This window comes from Lepisosteus platostomus, chromosome 4 (genome assembly GCF_059453375.1).
Source record: "Lepisosteus platostomus isolate fLepPlt1 chromosome 4, fLepPlt1.hap1, whole genome shotgun sequence".
Lineage (NCBI taxonomy): Eukaryota > Metazoa > Chordata > Actinopteri > Semionotiformes > Lepisosteidae > Lepisosteus > Lepisosteus platostomus.
This window is the reverse complement of record NC_142614.1, coordinates 40,157,334-40,173,026: the sequence shown is the minus strand read 5'-3', so window position 1 is coordinate 40,173,026 and position 15,693 is coordinate 40,157,334. Positions and strand designations below refer to the sequence as shown.

The window sequence follows — 15,693 nt, the reverse complement described above, 5'->3', positions numbered from 1 at the left end:
GCTGTTACAAGATCGGTTAACTGCGAAGAAAATCCTTTCAGAGAAAATGTTTCAGGTGTGAAGAACAAACCTGTTCCCAAACACCCTGCCCCCACTACCATTAGAATATACACAAACATTTTAGCGTTTCATTCTGAGCAGAAGACCCTCACACCTGAAGAGTGCTGGCTGTGACGAATTAAACCGGTTTTACAGGTTTCAATCACAGATTGGGACTCAGTAAAGTAACACACAGCGCCACTGGATTTGATAATACTGTACCTAACCAAAATCCGCAATATGGAAACAGAACCTAATTGTTGATAGATGATGTACTCGTAACATTTTTTCAAGACGAACTACAACATTTAAAAAATGACTTGTATGTACTTGATATCTCTAATCAATCCACGGGTTCCAGCACAAAACGAAACTAAAACGCATACCGTTCAGCGCTTCTTTTTAGTTGCTCAAAAGTAATTTGACCGTATGAAATGCATAATATAAACCTAGAAACATATACGTGAGCAGTACTTAAGCACTGTAGTATCGGTGTTAAGACATACCTCTCAAATACTGTAAATCAAGTTAAAAATATCTCAAGACCGATTCTGGTCGTAATGAAACCATGTTTCGTGTATGTTTTCTTTTTCATCTTGAAATAACTCATTTCTAAATACCTTTTTCACTGTTAACATCTTGTAGCAACTTTGCAACAAAATATACACTCTGACAGTTCATCCTGCTACCAATATTAAATAAAACAAATCTTAAGATTTCTATATTTATGTCTTTATTTAGTGGTTTCATTCGAAGCTTACAATGTTTAGGGAGAAATGGAATACTGGTGTGTATTTTTTTCTTTAAAGTACCGAGACCAGCCATATACTGTATGTTTATGTTAAGATTTCCCTTCAGTGGTAAAATTAGATATGAATATTCAATACTTAAACGGGCACAGTTAAGACATTAAATATACATATACATATTGTATACAGTACAGTTTGCATACGGTAATATGTTTATGTTACGCGATTAAAAAATAAATAAATAAAACTGAAAGGTCCAGCACTAGCTGGATTCGAACAAACAACCTGCCAGTTGGTAGTCACACACATAGACCAGTAGGCTACAAGACAGCTCACATAAGCAGGCAGGCGAAACAGCCCTGCCGCAGTACACGGATATAATCATACCGTTATTAAATTCTTGAGATACGCGATTCCATATTATATTCCCTTTTAATCAAAATCAAAGTATGCTTGTTGACTCCGGTATCACGTTAGTTAAAGACTTCAAAGCTTACAATGTTTAGGGAGAAATGGAATACTGGTGTGTATTTTTTTCTTTTCATGATACGTGTCGCATTTTAAATCATTTTCGTAGTTAGAAATTATGAAACGCCCTGTTAAAAGCAAGGACGTTTTTATGCCCGTTGAAGTAAAACAAAATGCCTGACAAAGTATGGCTTGGACAGATTCCAAGTGCTTGTACAAATGTGCTAAAGAAATTATACTTTGAGTATACAGCTTGTCCAAAGTCATCCATTATTAATACTATTAGTAATATCTTCAGTAAAGGCTTTGATGCATAAATATTTCTGATAAAGGTAGGTTGTGTACTTTTGTCCAACTGAGCAATCTTGCTTTCATAAAATATACCAACATTTGAATGACTGATGATTAACATGCTGTAATACACAGTTCAAAATTAAAGGCTCGAATGCTGTACATGAGAGGTTAAGCTCCCCCTGGCGGTTTTACAAGGCGACGCCGGATAGCTAGTCACGTGACACACGTGATACCGCGTGATACCCTGGTGGGCGTGTCGCGGTATGCCGTGAAATACCTCACCCATTTTGAATGGCTGCATCTGTATGTGGTGCCAAGTGATTAAAGAAAGTGAAATATCCAAGTGGACTTTGTAACATTCCATGATATGTAAAAATATTCATCCTTTTCAAATTACATCTCATTTTGTTGAATTATAAATGATGCATACACATTTATCAAAGTGAATATTCTTAATCAAAGCTTTGATGCACAAACTGAACACTTTTATGGGTGAAAAAAAATAAATTTCTGTAGAGTCCCTTTTTGCCCATTCTTCTTTCCAAGCTTTCTCAAGTTCTGTCAGTTTGGTTAATGATTGAAAGATGATGCATAATTCTGCAAGGCGCTGTATTTAATACTGTACCCACCCTTCTTTTACTGCAGCTACATCCTCACAAATGCAAAATATGCTCTTGAAAGTTATATTTATTCCACAGACTTTTCCTGTGCCAGGTGCAGAACAACTTTTGATACATAGTGACTTGCACACTTGCACATAATTTTCAGAAAAACCACATCTTGTTGTCATTTCCTTCCTCAGAATAGCTGATGAAATGGGCTCTGTTTCTACAATTATTATATTGTTTTCTACAGTAAGAGTGAGAAGATTATAAACATATATCATTTAAAGATTTACAACTAGTAATGTGCACAATACAATATTTTTCTAAAGCTGAAAACCATTATATGTAGATTGATCCAGATAGATGAGATCAGTTATGTTATAAGCAGACCTCATGATTATATTCGTATTCAGTCGTGGTGAGGAATCTGACTAACACACTTGATCCTCTGCTGTCTTTTGAGCCCCACATAAATAATGTGATTAAGAACTTCTTTTATTCACCTTTGAAATATTTCCTGAATTAGTCAGTTTCTATCAATGTCCAATGCTGTGTGCTTGATTCATGCATTAACGTAACTTTTAAGCTTAATTTCTGCAACTCGTTGCTCTGTGGGCTCCCTAACATTCTTCTCAGTAAACTGAAATATCCAAAATTGTTAAAGGTCCAAAACACTGCAACTAAACTTCTAACTCACAGCAGACCCTTGCAACATATAATTTCTACATTTACATCTGTACATTTGTTTGTTACAAAGCCACAGTTTCAATATAAGATGTTGTTATTGACGTTTATGGCTATAGATGAATGTGGCTCCATCATACATCTCTGAACTCCTCCATATTTACACTCACTTCCGTGGGCTTAGCTTACTTGAGGCTGGTCTTTTGCTCACTGTCCCTAGGACTTAATATATTACATTTGGTTATAGATTGGGGCTTTTTGTGTTGCTGCTCCATATGTCAATATGTCAAAAATGTCAATATACTGTAGTGTCCATAATATTTGCTATTTTCGTTTTTTAGTCAAAGAAATGTTTATTTGTTAATTGCAGATTTGAACACCCGACCGCACGCTTATAAGTCAGTCACTTAAGCTATCACGCTACCGATCTAGTCATGTGGCATGCACTGAAACAGCAGTACACATATCAATGGAAAGTTTTATACTACTGTTTGTGCTACAATACCTGAATATAATTATATCGTTATTAATTTATTTAGATACGTGATTCCATATTATATTCCCTATTAATTCTAAAAGTATGCTTTTTTTTACTCCGATAATGAGCGTATTTGCAGAAAAGGTTAAAACGATAAATTTTCACAAAGTATATAAATGTACAGTAATATGGTCAGAAAGAGAACGTTAAAATGTTTCCAAAATAACCACATGTAAGACTTTGATGCTTAAAATGTTTAGGGAGAAATGGAATACTGGTGTGTATTTTTTCTTTAAACTACCAAGACCAGCTATATAGAGTACAGTTTACATACAGTAATATGTTTATGTTCTTTTATGAGCATGTGAAAGGCATACTTTGTATGATTGGAAACGAATGCGTGATCGGATCAACGAAATTCTGTGGTATTACTTTTTGTCAATGAAAAAATAAAGTATTTTTATTTACAATGACGGTTACAAAGAATGTGGACCAGGGTAATACTTTGAGTTTACAGCTTGTCCAATGTCATTCATTATTAATACTATTAGTAATATCTTCAGTAAAGACTTTGATGCATAAAATATTTCTGCATAATTAAAATATTTATGATAAAGGTGGTAGGTTGTGTACTTTTGTCCAACAGAACAATCTTACTTTTATAAAATATACCGCCTTTTTAATGTTTAATGATTAACATGCTGTAATACACTGTTTAAATTTAAAAGTCTAAAGAGTATACAACTTAAATTCTGCACCCTACACTTGCCACCGGCAAGGTCACATGCAGAGTGCTGAAAAAGCACTACAGAAACATTATCAACAGACAATGTACAGCGTGTACTATTCTTGTGTTGCGGTACATGAATATAATTATATTGTTATTAATTTCTTTAGATACGCGATTCCATAATATATTCCCTTTTAATCAAATTCTAAAAGTATGCTTGTTGACTACGGTATCACATTACTTAAAGACTTCGAAGCTTAAAATGTTTACGGAGAAAACACATATTTAAACACGCGTTTGCGATTTAAATCAAAACGTGATTTAAATCAATATAAATGTTTATATTGTAACGCATAGGTGACTATTCATTGTTATTAAAATGACTTAAATTCTATCATGTTGTGATATTTAAAAATATAAAAGTCAATTAATTGTCCATAATATTGCTATTCTATTTTTTCAAAGAAATGTCGCAGTACATGAATATAATCATATATTTATTAATTTCTTTAGATATGCGATTCCATATTGTATTAGCAGAAAAGCTTAAAACTACCACTTTTTTACACGCTACAGTGCCTTGCGAAAGTATTCGGCCCCCTTGAACTTTTCAACCTTTTGCCACATTTCAGGCTTCAAACATAAAGATATAAATTTTTTATTTTATGTGAAGAATCACCAACAAGTGGGACACAATTGTGAAGTGGAACGAAATCTATTGGATTTTTGAAACTTTTTTAACTAATAAAAAAATGAAAAGTTGGGCGTGCAAAATTATTCGGCCCCTTTACTTTCAGTGCAGCAAACTCACTCCAGAAGTTCAGCGAGGATCTCTGAATGATCCAATGTTGTCCTAAATGACTGATGGTGATAAATAGAATCCACCTGTGTGTAATCAAGTCTCTGTATAAATGCACCTGCTCTGTGATAGTCTCAAGGTTCTGTTGAAAGCGCAGAGAGCATCATGAAGACCAAGGAACACACCAGGCAGGTCCGTAATACTGTTGTGGAGAAGTTTAAAGCCGGATTTGGATACAAAAAGATTTCCCAAGCTTCAAACATCCCAAGGAGCACTGTGCAAGCGATCATCTTCAAATGGAAGGAGTATCAGACCACTGCAAATCTACCAAGACCTGGCCGTCCCTCTAAACTTTCAGCTCAGACAAGGAGAAGACTGATCAGAGATGCAGCCAAGAGGCCCATGATCACTCTGGATGAACTGCAGAGAACTACAGCTGAGGTGGGAGAGTCTGTCCATAGGACAACAATCAGTCTTACACTGCACAAATCTGGCCTTTATGGAAGAGTGGCAAGAAGAAAGCCATTTCTCAAAGATATCCATAAAAAGTCTCGTCTAAAGTTTGCCACAAGCCACCTGGGAGACACCCCAAACATGTGGAAGAAGGTGCTCTGGTCAGATGAAACCAAAATTGAACTTTTTGGCCACAATGCAAAACGATATGTTTGGCGTAAAAGCAACACAGCTCATCACCCTCAACACACCATCCCCACTGTCAAACATGGTGGTGGCAGCATCATGGTTTGGGCCTGCTTTTCTTCAGCAGGGACAGGGAAGATGGTTAAAATTGAGGGGAAGATGGATGCAGCCAAATACAGGACCATTCTGGATGAAAACCTGTTGGAGTCTGCAAAAGACCTGAAACTGGGACGGAGATTTATCTTCCAACAAGACAATGATCCCAAACATACAGCAAAATCTACAAAGGAATGGTTCACAAATAAACGTATCCAGGTGTTTGAATGGCCAAGTCAAAGTCCAGACCTGAATCCAATCGAGAATCTGTGGAAAGAGCTGAAAACTGCTGTTCACAAACGCTCTCCATCCAACCTCACTGAGCTCGAGCTGTTTTGCAAGGAAGAATGGGCAAGAATTTCAGTCTCTCGATGTGCAAAACTGATAGAGACATACCCCAAGCGACTTGCAGCTGTAATCGCAGCAAAAGGTGGCTCTACAAAGTATTAACGCAAGGGGGCCGAATAATTTTGCACGCCCCACTTTTCATTTTTTTATTAGTTAAAAAAGTTTCAAAAATCCAATAGATTTCGTTCCACTTCACAATTGTGTCCCACTTGTTGGTGATTCTTCACATAAAATAAAAAATTTATATCTTTATGTTTGAAGCCTGAAATGTGGCAAAAGGTTGAAAAGTTCAAGGGGGCCGAATACTTTCGCAAGGCACTGTATTTCACATGTTAGTTAAAGACTTCGATGCTTAAAATGTTTAGGGAGAAATGGAATACCGGTGTGTATTTTTGCTTTAAAGTACCGATTCCTGGAATCTGACTGGCTGACACCCTTCTGAAGTGGTTCCATAATATCTGGTATATGGAAAAGAAAGCGTTGATAAAAAAGCCTGGATTCTCATGTATCTGATACAAGTATCTTTTAATACAGTCTTTGCTGTGCTCTTAAGGATCCTTGTGATATCTTGAGCTCTGGTTGAATGATAAGTGTTGCAGTTTAAATAATTTTCGTAGTTAGAAATTATGAAACACTCTGTTAAAAGCAAAGGAGTTTTTATGTCCGTTGCAGTAAAAGAAAATGCCTGACAAAGTGGGGCTTGGACAGATTCCAAGTGCTTGTACAAATGTGCTAAAGAAATTATACTTTGAGTTTACAGCTTGTCCAAAGTCATTCATTATTAATATTATTAGTAATATCTTCGGCAAAGGCTTTGATGCAAAAATATTTCTGATAAAGGTAGGCTGTGTACTTTTGTCGAACTGAGCAATCTTGCTTTCATAAAATATACCAACTTTTTAATGCATAATGATTAACATGCTGTAATACACAGTTTAAATTTAAAAGTCTAAAGAGTATACAACTTAAATTCTTAATTGAGTAAAGATTGTCCCTCAGTAGTGATCGGGATTCGAAATCGGATGTTTTCTGGTGACAGCTCAAATGCTGTACAGGAGAGGTTAAGCTTTATTAGCTCCACCTGCTGGTTTAAGGTGATTCCGGATACTTTTAACATAATCTAATTTGCATACGGTATATTGGGACACGCCCACCGCATTGTACCGCAGCATACCCCGCTCGGTTTGAATGGCTGCATCTGTAGATCAAGGTTTGTTTAACTGATGGTTTTGCTGTAATTGTGGTTCTATCTTATTTTCTTCAAAGCAGTGATATATTTTTTTTCTGCATTGTTCAGCAAAATGTCTTGACAACACTTTAATCTGTATTCTGTTGAAGTGATGAATATTTAACTATGTGGTTGCTTGAATGTAAAACGGTTTTATCAAGTTTGAGTTGAGTTACTATTTAACTGGATGCCCTGCAATGTACAGTATCTGTTTAACCATAAAATTACAGGAATGTATGGTTGCAGTACCTATGTTTATGTAATTGAAATCTTTGTTATACATGTACATACACTACTAGAATTTGAAAACAGGATAAAGATGCAAGAGTGACTAAGAAGGAGAAGAAATAATAAAATTAGCAATAGTAACGTATTGCTAAATGTATGTCCAACAAAGATGATTAATAACGATATTAATATAATGAAGATATTATGATAACTATAGTCTCTTCTGTTACAAAAAACAATATTGAAATGAGAAGTATTTAGTACTTTTACTAATTGTTAGTAATTGTTAGCCCAACACAATATTTAACAGTGTTATAACATGTATTATTTTGTACAAATAGTAATATATGTATATTAGATATCCTCACTATTGGTACGATCTCTATAATTGGCTAAATTCTGGTGATTCATCAACTGTTAAGAAAATCTAATTGGATAACTATGGTTCGGAATTGGAAGGTTTTTAGTTTTAGCATAGTTTTGCAAGGAACTGTACTTAATAACTAGTCAGTTTTCTATTGGATCCATCTCAGGACTTTGAATGGGCCTCTAAAGGACATTAATTTTCTACTTGTTAATCTACTCTGTTGTAAATTTGGTCTTAACAATGACATATATTTCCTGCTGTAAGTTAATTTCTATCCCAGTTTTAGATCTTTAGAAGACCATTTTTCCTCTAAGATTTGCCTGTACTCTGTTCTATGTTTTTCTCCATTTTGACTAGCTTCCCAGTCCCTGCTGATGAGAAGTAACTACATAACATAGTGCTGCCACTTCCACGCTTGACAGCAAGGAATGGTCTTAAATGGATAATACGCTGTATTGGGTTTGCACCAGATGTAAAGCTTAGTATTTTAACCAAAATTTAAGGTTTTTGTGTAATCTGTCTGCAACACATTTTGATGCATGTTTGCAGATTTCTTTAAATGCTTTGTTGCAAACTTCATGTGTGATTTTAGATTTTTTAAAGTTTTTTTAGTACGTTCAAGTTGTCTTTGTGGACTGACTGAGATATTGTTGACTCATGGACATTTTCTCCCAATCCAGCTATTGAACTCTGTAGTTCTTTCTAAATTGTTGCTGGCCTCACAGTGGTATCATTAACCAATTGTGTCCTTGCCTGACTGCTCATTGAGGAGGGACAGACAGATCTAGGTAGTGCCAGGATGATGTAATAAACTTTCCAGTTTTTAATGTATAAGATTTTCTACCATTTTCCTAATATGTGCATTTCTATCTTAAAGCTATACTGTAGCTATATTTTTAACTCTGAGTTGTTTTTGAAATGTTCTTGGGCTTCATAGTGACCTTTCAGAATAAATACACCTGTCTCTGAAATCACAGAACCACTATTATTACACACAGACAGAGACCATTCAGTTAAATGGGAGACTTGTCAAAGTAGTTGTGTACTCCTAAACTAAATTATGTAGTCAGCATATTATGGTTTTAGCTTGCAGTTATGTTTGAGCACCTGAGCTTTGATTATAGAGATTTAAAAGTGTGTATACATAATTATAATTCAACAAAATCAGATATCACTGGAAGGTGGTAAATAATTTTGTATGGCATGGTACATCTTTAGTTGTAAATATGCACTGACCTGCAGTCTACCCCTGTTTTATTTTAGTTTAATGAAAGTGTATAATATTTATGTAATTATTGTAATAACAATGTGTTTTTGTTTACAGATTTTGAAGCAGTCCTGCACAGAAATTTTAACGGTTGAGCCTTCAAGCATATGTGTTAATGGTGAGTTGATTATATTGTGACTGAAAATTCACTGTGTTTAATGCTTTGAAGTATATTTGCATTCTCTAAAGGGTAAGGTTCTTTGAACAAGCAACATAAGTGAGAAAAGTAAGGAGACTTATGAAAAGATTCTTCATAGAGGATTACTTCTCAAATATCAGGCAGAACACACTCAAAGAAATGCATGCATGCTAAGAACACATAAGGAGTGAATGTTCAGATTTGGGTGATGTAATCAGCAAAGTGTTGTTGAACTTGAACTTGAACTTTATTGCCATATGTAACCGGTACTGGTACAATGGAATTCTTACTTACAGAAAGTCTCTCGATTGTAAAACAAGTGTAAAAAACAAAACAAAGTGCAAACAGTGCATCAAGACAATGTACAAACAAACAATAGACAATGTGCAAGTTAACATGCAGACAGTTTGAATGTAAACAATACAGATGTGTAAACAATGACTGGAGATGTACAAAAAATAAATAACAATGAGGTAGATGGTGATGGTGTAGGTGTGGTCCGAGGGGGATGGCTAAATGTGTTCGCCAGTCTCACTGCTTGTGGATAGAAGCTATTGAAGAATCTAGTGGTAAGTGTCCGTATGCTCTTATATCTCTTGCCTGAGGGCAGTGGGGTGAAGAGCTCATGCCCGGGGTGGTGACTGTCCTCTGTGATGGCCAGAATTCTACCACGGCAGCAGTCCTCATAGAGCTGTTTAATCTCGGTGAGACCGCAGCCGATGATCTTCTGGGCCATATTGACCATTCTCTGCAGTGCCTTTCTTTCTCGCGAAGAGGTGTTGCCATACCACACGGTGATCCCGTTGGTGAGGACGCTCTCGATAGTGCAGCGGTAGAAGTTCACCAACACATGTATTGGCATCCCCCATCGCTTGAGGCACCTCAAGAAATAAAGGCGCTGCTGAGCCCTCTTCATGATAGAGTCAGTGTTCACAGTCCAGGTTAGATCTTTAGAGATGTGAATTCCCAAAAACCTAAAGCTGGTGACTGTTTCCACTTCCGTTCCATCAATACTGAGTGGGCTGTGAGTGTGTGGCCTGTGTCTCCGAAAGTCCACTATTAGCTCTTTCGTTTTCTTTATGTTCAAGTCCAGGTTATTGCTATGACACCACCTAAGCAGCTGTACAACTTCATCCCTGTAAGTGGACTCGTCATCATCACTGATCAGTCCTATTATAGTGGTGTCATCGGTAAACTTAATGATGCGGTTGTTGCTGTGTCTTGCTGTGCAGTCATGATTAAATAGGGAATACAACCTTGGACTCAGACCGCAGCCTTGTGGGGTTCCAGTGCTCAGGGTGAGTGGTGTTGATGTTTTATTGCCTATCCGCACCACCTGTGGTCTCTCGATAAGAAAGTCCAGCAGCCAGTTGCAGACAGAGTTGCACAGACCTAATCCCCTGAGCTTTGTCACCAGTTGTCTGGGTATGATGGAATTGAATGCTGAACTGTAGTCCACAAACAGCATTCTCACATAAGAGTTCTTAGTGTCCAGGTGTTCCAAGGCTGTATGCAGAGCCAGGGAGACAGCATCATCCACTGATCTGTTGTTCTGGTAGGCGAACTGCAGGGGGTCCAGGGACTCTGTGATGGAGGAGTTGATGTGTGACAACACCAGCTTCTCCAGGCATTTCATCACCACAGATGTTAATGCTACTGGGCGGTAATCATTCAGGCATGTCACTTTTGTCTTTTTGGGGGTTGGAACAATAGTGTTACTATGTGAATTAGATTCTGTGCTATTCCTAATTTTATCCCGGCACTGTTTGTAATCTCATTTGAATACGAAATCACAACAGGAGAGATAGCAAAAGCTTTACAAGCTGGGAAATAAATTAAAGAAGAATAATATTCAAGATTGACAAGTGCTGAATTTTCTCTGTACAGCAGGTAGCTAAAACAGAAGACACCCCCTTTAGCAGCAATAACTTGAATTAAATGTTCCCTGTAAGAGTTGATAAGTCTCTCATGGTGCCTGGCCTACTCTTACTTACATAACTTACTTAAGCTCTGTGATGTTTCAGGACACAATATTTTATGGTGTTTAGGTCTGGACTTTGATTTCGTCATTACAAAATTCAGTTTCTTTTTTGAGCCGTTCTGTTTGAAGATTTGCTTGTGTTTTTTGGATCATTGTCCTATTGCATGGTCCATTTTCAGTTCAGCTTTAGCTGATGGACAGATGTTCTTACAATTTTCTCACATAGTAAGGGTGGCCTGTAGATCTCTGAATGTAACCTTGAAGTTCTTTGAGACTTTTAGGATCTCAAGAATTTGGTAAGACTGTAGATTGTCAATGGTCTTGTTTTCACCTTTTGTAGGTTTTTATTGCTGACCAGGAACACAGAAATGCTCAACCCTAATAGGTTAAGAGAGCTGTCATTTAGGCTGAAATATTTGTCAAATTCAAGAGTTGTGAAAGCAACAACAATAATTCCTTACACTTGTATAGCGCTATTCTGGACACTCCACTCAAAGCACTTTACAGGTAATGTGGACTTCCCTCCACCATCACCAATGTGCAGCATCCACCTGGATGATGTGACAGAATGCTCACCACACATCAGCTATTAGTGGGGAGGATAACAGAGTAATGAAGCCAGTTCATAGATGGGGATTATTAGGAGGCCATGACTGGTAAGGGCCAAAGGGAAATTTGCCAGGATGCCAGGGTAACAGCCTTGTTCTTTTTGAGAAACACCCTGGGATTTTTAATGACCACAGAGAGTCAGGACCTCGATTTTACATCTCATCCAAAGGTAACCCCAGTCTCAGTTCTACGTCTCCTCCAAAGGACGGTGTCTTTTTAACAGTATAATGTCCCTGTCACTATACTGGGGCATTAGGACGCACAAAGGCCCCACTAACACCTTTTCCAGCAGCAACCTTAGTTTTTCCCAGGAGGTCTCCCATCCAGGTACTGAGCAGGCTCACACCTGCTTAGCGTCAGTGGGTTGCCAGTTGTGTTGCAGTTGATTGTTAGAACATCACGATTGAGAAGTATGCACTTCTATGCAACTAGTTGCCCTTAGTTTATGATGTCTTTCCCTCAGACTTCCATGCTAACATCACCTTAGCCAATTCTCCTCACCCAGGACCTCGGTTTTACGCCTCATCTGAAGGACGGTGCCTTTTTACAGTTTAGTGTCCCTGTCACTATACTGGGGCATTAGGACCCACATGGACTGCAGAGTGAGCGCCCCCCTGGTGGCCCCACTAACACCACTTCCAGCAGCAACCTTAGTTTTTCCCAGGAGGTCTCTCATCCAGGTACTGACCAGGCTCACACCTGCTCAGTGGGTGCCAGTTGTGAGTTGCAGGGTGATATGGCTGCTGACAATAATCAAGTTAATCTAATGGGTATTTAAATTAACAGAAAAAATAAAACACGCTCTATTTGTGGAAAAAAGAACAGAAGTGGAAGCTTTGGAGAAGTGTGTTTAAAACAGAGAAGTGGTGGAAGTGGATGTTACCCACTTTTGTTATTGAAAACTTTTTCCATTGCTTGTTTCAAGAAATATATGCGCAGAAATCCTCAAAAAATCAATATCTACTAAAAAAATAAGGTAGCTTGGAGACATTAATAGCCTCCTTTTATTTACAAACATTCTTAAGTTCCTAAAGGCATTAAGAATGTTTAATGTTGCTCTTATTTCTTAGCAATGAGTATGGAATTGAGTTGACCTTGATTAATGAGAAGTACTACAGTATATGTATATTATGATTTTATATTGGCTGTGTTTGCAGTACATGCAGTAATGATACCACAGCACTAATTTACCTGAAAAGAAAGTTGTTAGTGACATGGTACAGTATATTTTAGTTTGATTATTTTTATTTTTCTGTACTGTACAAAAAAAAACTACAAAGGTAGTGCAAAAAGTATAAGTACATGAAAACTTACCAAAATAAATTAACTGCAAGACCTTAATATTTTCTGCACATAATTTGGATACTTTTCCACATTTCAGCTTTTATTAATTTTGTGGTGTTTATTAAAGTACATTAAATATTGAATTAATATTAAAAATGAAAGTAGATCTGTTTCACAATACAAAATTACTCAGTTGAATGTATAAAAAATGTTTATTATTATAGCTTTATTATTATTATAGCCCATTAATATAATATTTTTTGTCTTAATGTTTATTTCAGCAAGAAATAATTAGGATATAATTTTGCTTTAGATTTTTATTATAAAAGTATATTTTACATATACTGTACTGTGTTGGCTTTAAATCCATATGGTATCATATTGTTTTTACAGTTTATTTATACAGTCTATTGATCACACTGCAGTTGATTTACATGTACGCTGCTCTTTGAGCAAAAAAATTACAAGTGTTCTCAAGTAAGCTTCTCAGTGCCAATGCTCACATTAAGGTAGGATATTCTTTTTTCTAATATGGGGAACATGACTTGTTCACTGTAGCATGAGTCACTTGCTTTTGTTTGCTGTCATTTAAGTGATGGGTATCGTTATTGTACTGATGTGCCCACAGTCTGTTTTCCCTATATCAGAGCTCAAAATTCACACTGGTAGATTGTGCTGGACTGGCAAATGAAAAAGTAGATCTTGCATTAAAAAAGGTTGTGCACCCCTGTTACACATTGTAGGCCACTGAATGCATTGCTTTTTTCAAGTTTACATTAAATAATTTATATTTATCTTAATGCTAATTTAAGTAAAAAGTAATTAGGAAAAAGATTATTTTATTTTAGATTTTGATAATAACAAATATACATGTACTGTAGTGGCTTTAAAAACATACAGTATCTTACTGTGTTTCAGGACAAATAAGACAAACAGTATAGTTTGTGAAAACAAAAAACAAAACAGCTGTAGTAGAGCTGAAAAAAATTGCTTTTTCTTGGGAACCAAAGCAACACAAACATACTTAATACAGCAAAAGTGGGGCACAATGTTAATACTAAGTAAAATGAACTACTTAAATAAACTAAAGTAAAATAAACTACTTTTCAGGTGTTTGACTATTTAAAATTTACTACTTAAGCTAAAAAGTTCCTATAGCTTTTATTATTCCATTTTGAATCATTTTAGCCCATTCTTTACAGAACTGCTTTAATTTGGTGACATACAGATAGCCATTCATAATCCGTGGTAAAGCCCTTTTATGTGGGATTGGGACTGCAGGTTACCGTGGCACATGATTTGATGGTCAAAAGCACTTGTGCATTTGATGTTAGTGATACAGTTGCTTCATTTAATCTCTGTACTGTGCATGCTTAAATCTGCATAATATGGAATTTTACAACTAAAGGGAAGTTTTGGTAGCTGAGCATAAAAATGGTACGGGCATAATATCTCTGAATATCATAACCAATATTAATTTGTCTGTGTAAAGCTGCTGTTGCACTGCAATTTCCCTCACGGGATCAATAAAGTATCTATCTATCTAATTTATGAATATAAATATATTATACATACTGTATATGGCTGTTAGTGGTACCTCAAATAAAAAAAAAATGTACAACATTATTCCATCTACTTCGTAAATATTTTATGCATCAAAGTTTTTAACCTGATCACTTACTGTGGTTATTTTGGAAAAGTTTTGATGTGCTTGTTCTAATTATATTACGTTGATATACTTTATAAAAAACTATAATATTTTAACCTTTTCCATAAATACTTGCTGTCTTTATTTCAGTAAAAACATCTGCTTAATAGCGAATAAGATCTAAATATCTAAATATAATATTTATATAGCTGGTAGGATGACTGTATTCCACTTTCTTTGTGAACGTCAGCATCAATTTCTTTGACTCATTCACTCTTGATTACTTTGGAAACATTTTAATCTGTCCGTTTCAACTATGTTACTGAGTGGCACATTCGTGCAGTGGGTTGGTGCATGGCTTTTTGGAATTCAGAGGTCTGGGTTTGATTCCCGCTTAGGGCACACATTTTTGTTCTGACAAGCAAAGACTCAGTTTTAAAAAATATTCTTACACTATACTGAGTTTATTATTTTTATATATCACAATGGTTTTGATGTTAAATGATATTAAAAACATGAATGAGCAAACCTGAATACTGTCAACAGTGGGAATAAACACCAGTTCAACCAGTCAAATTCAGTTAAATTCAAAATACTTTATTCATCACCTAAGGGCAATTTAACACAGGCCTTTACAACAAGCCTTAAAACGAAATCGTATATATTATAATTATAATTGAAAACAACAAACTTGCATTTGAAAGATCACTGAAACTGGACTATAATAACCTGTCTGACCATTATTAACACATTTAATTAATTAATAATGAATAATAATTTCAAACTTATTGTGTTTTGTTTAGGATCATTTGTTTTCTCTGGTGCTCATAACCTTTACTTTCTAATGAAAACGCCTTTTTATGAATCACAATGTTTCAGATGTCAATAACTTTGCGAACATATGACACAGAGCCTTCAAACCACAGCCATTTTAAAGATCGCAATCTGTGAAAGTTTTCACAGCTTTTATTTAAACACCATCTAGTACCTGGTTGCATTTTTAGAAATCTTAG

General features: G+C 35.9%; 1 protein-coding gene across 1 annotated transcript in view; it reads left to right on the top strand.

Annotated features, from left to right (window-relative positions):
- The window catches only part of antxr2a (ANTXR cell adhesion molecule 2a), a 254,905-nt gene that overhangs the window by 38,973 nt on the left and 200,239 nt on the right, over positions 1 to 15,693 (top strand). Inside the window, exon 8 of the mRNA XM_088629477.1 lies at positions 9,077 to 9,137. Coding sequence (XP_088485603.1) covers positions 9,077 to 9,137 — 61 coding nt within the window. The remainder of the gene's footprint in view (positions 1 to 9,076; positions 9,138 to 15,693) is intronic.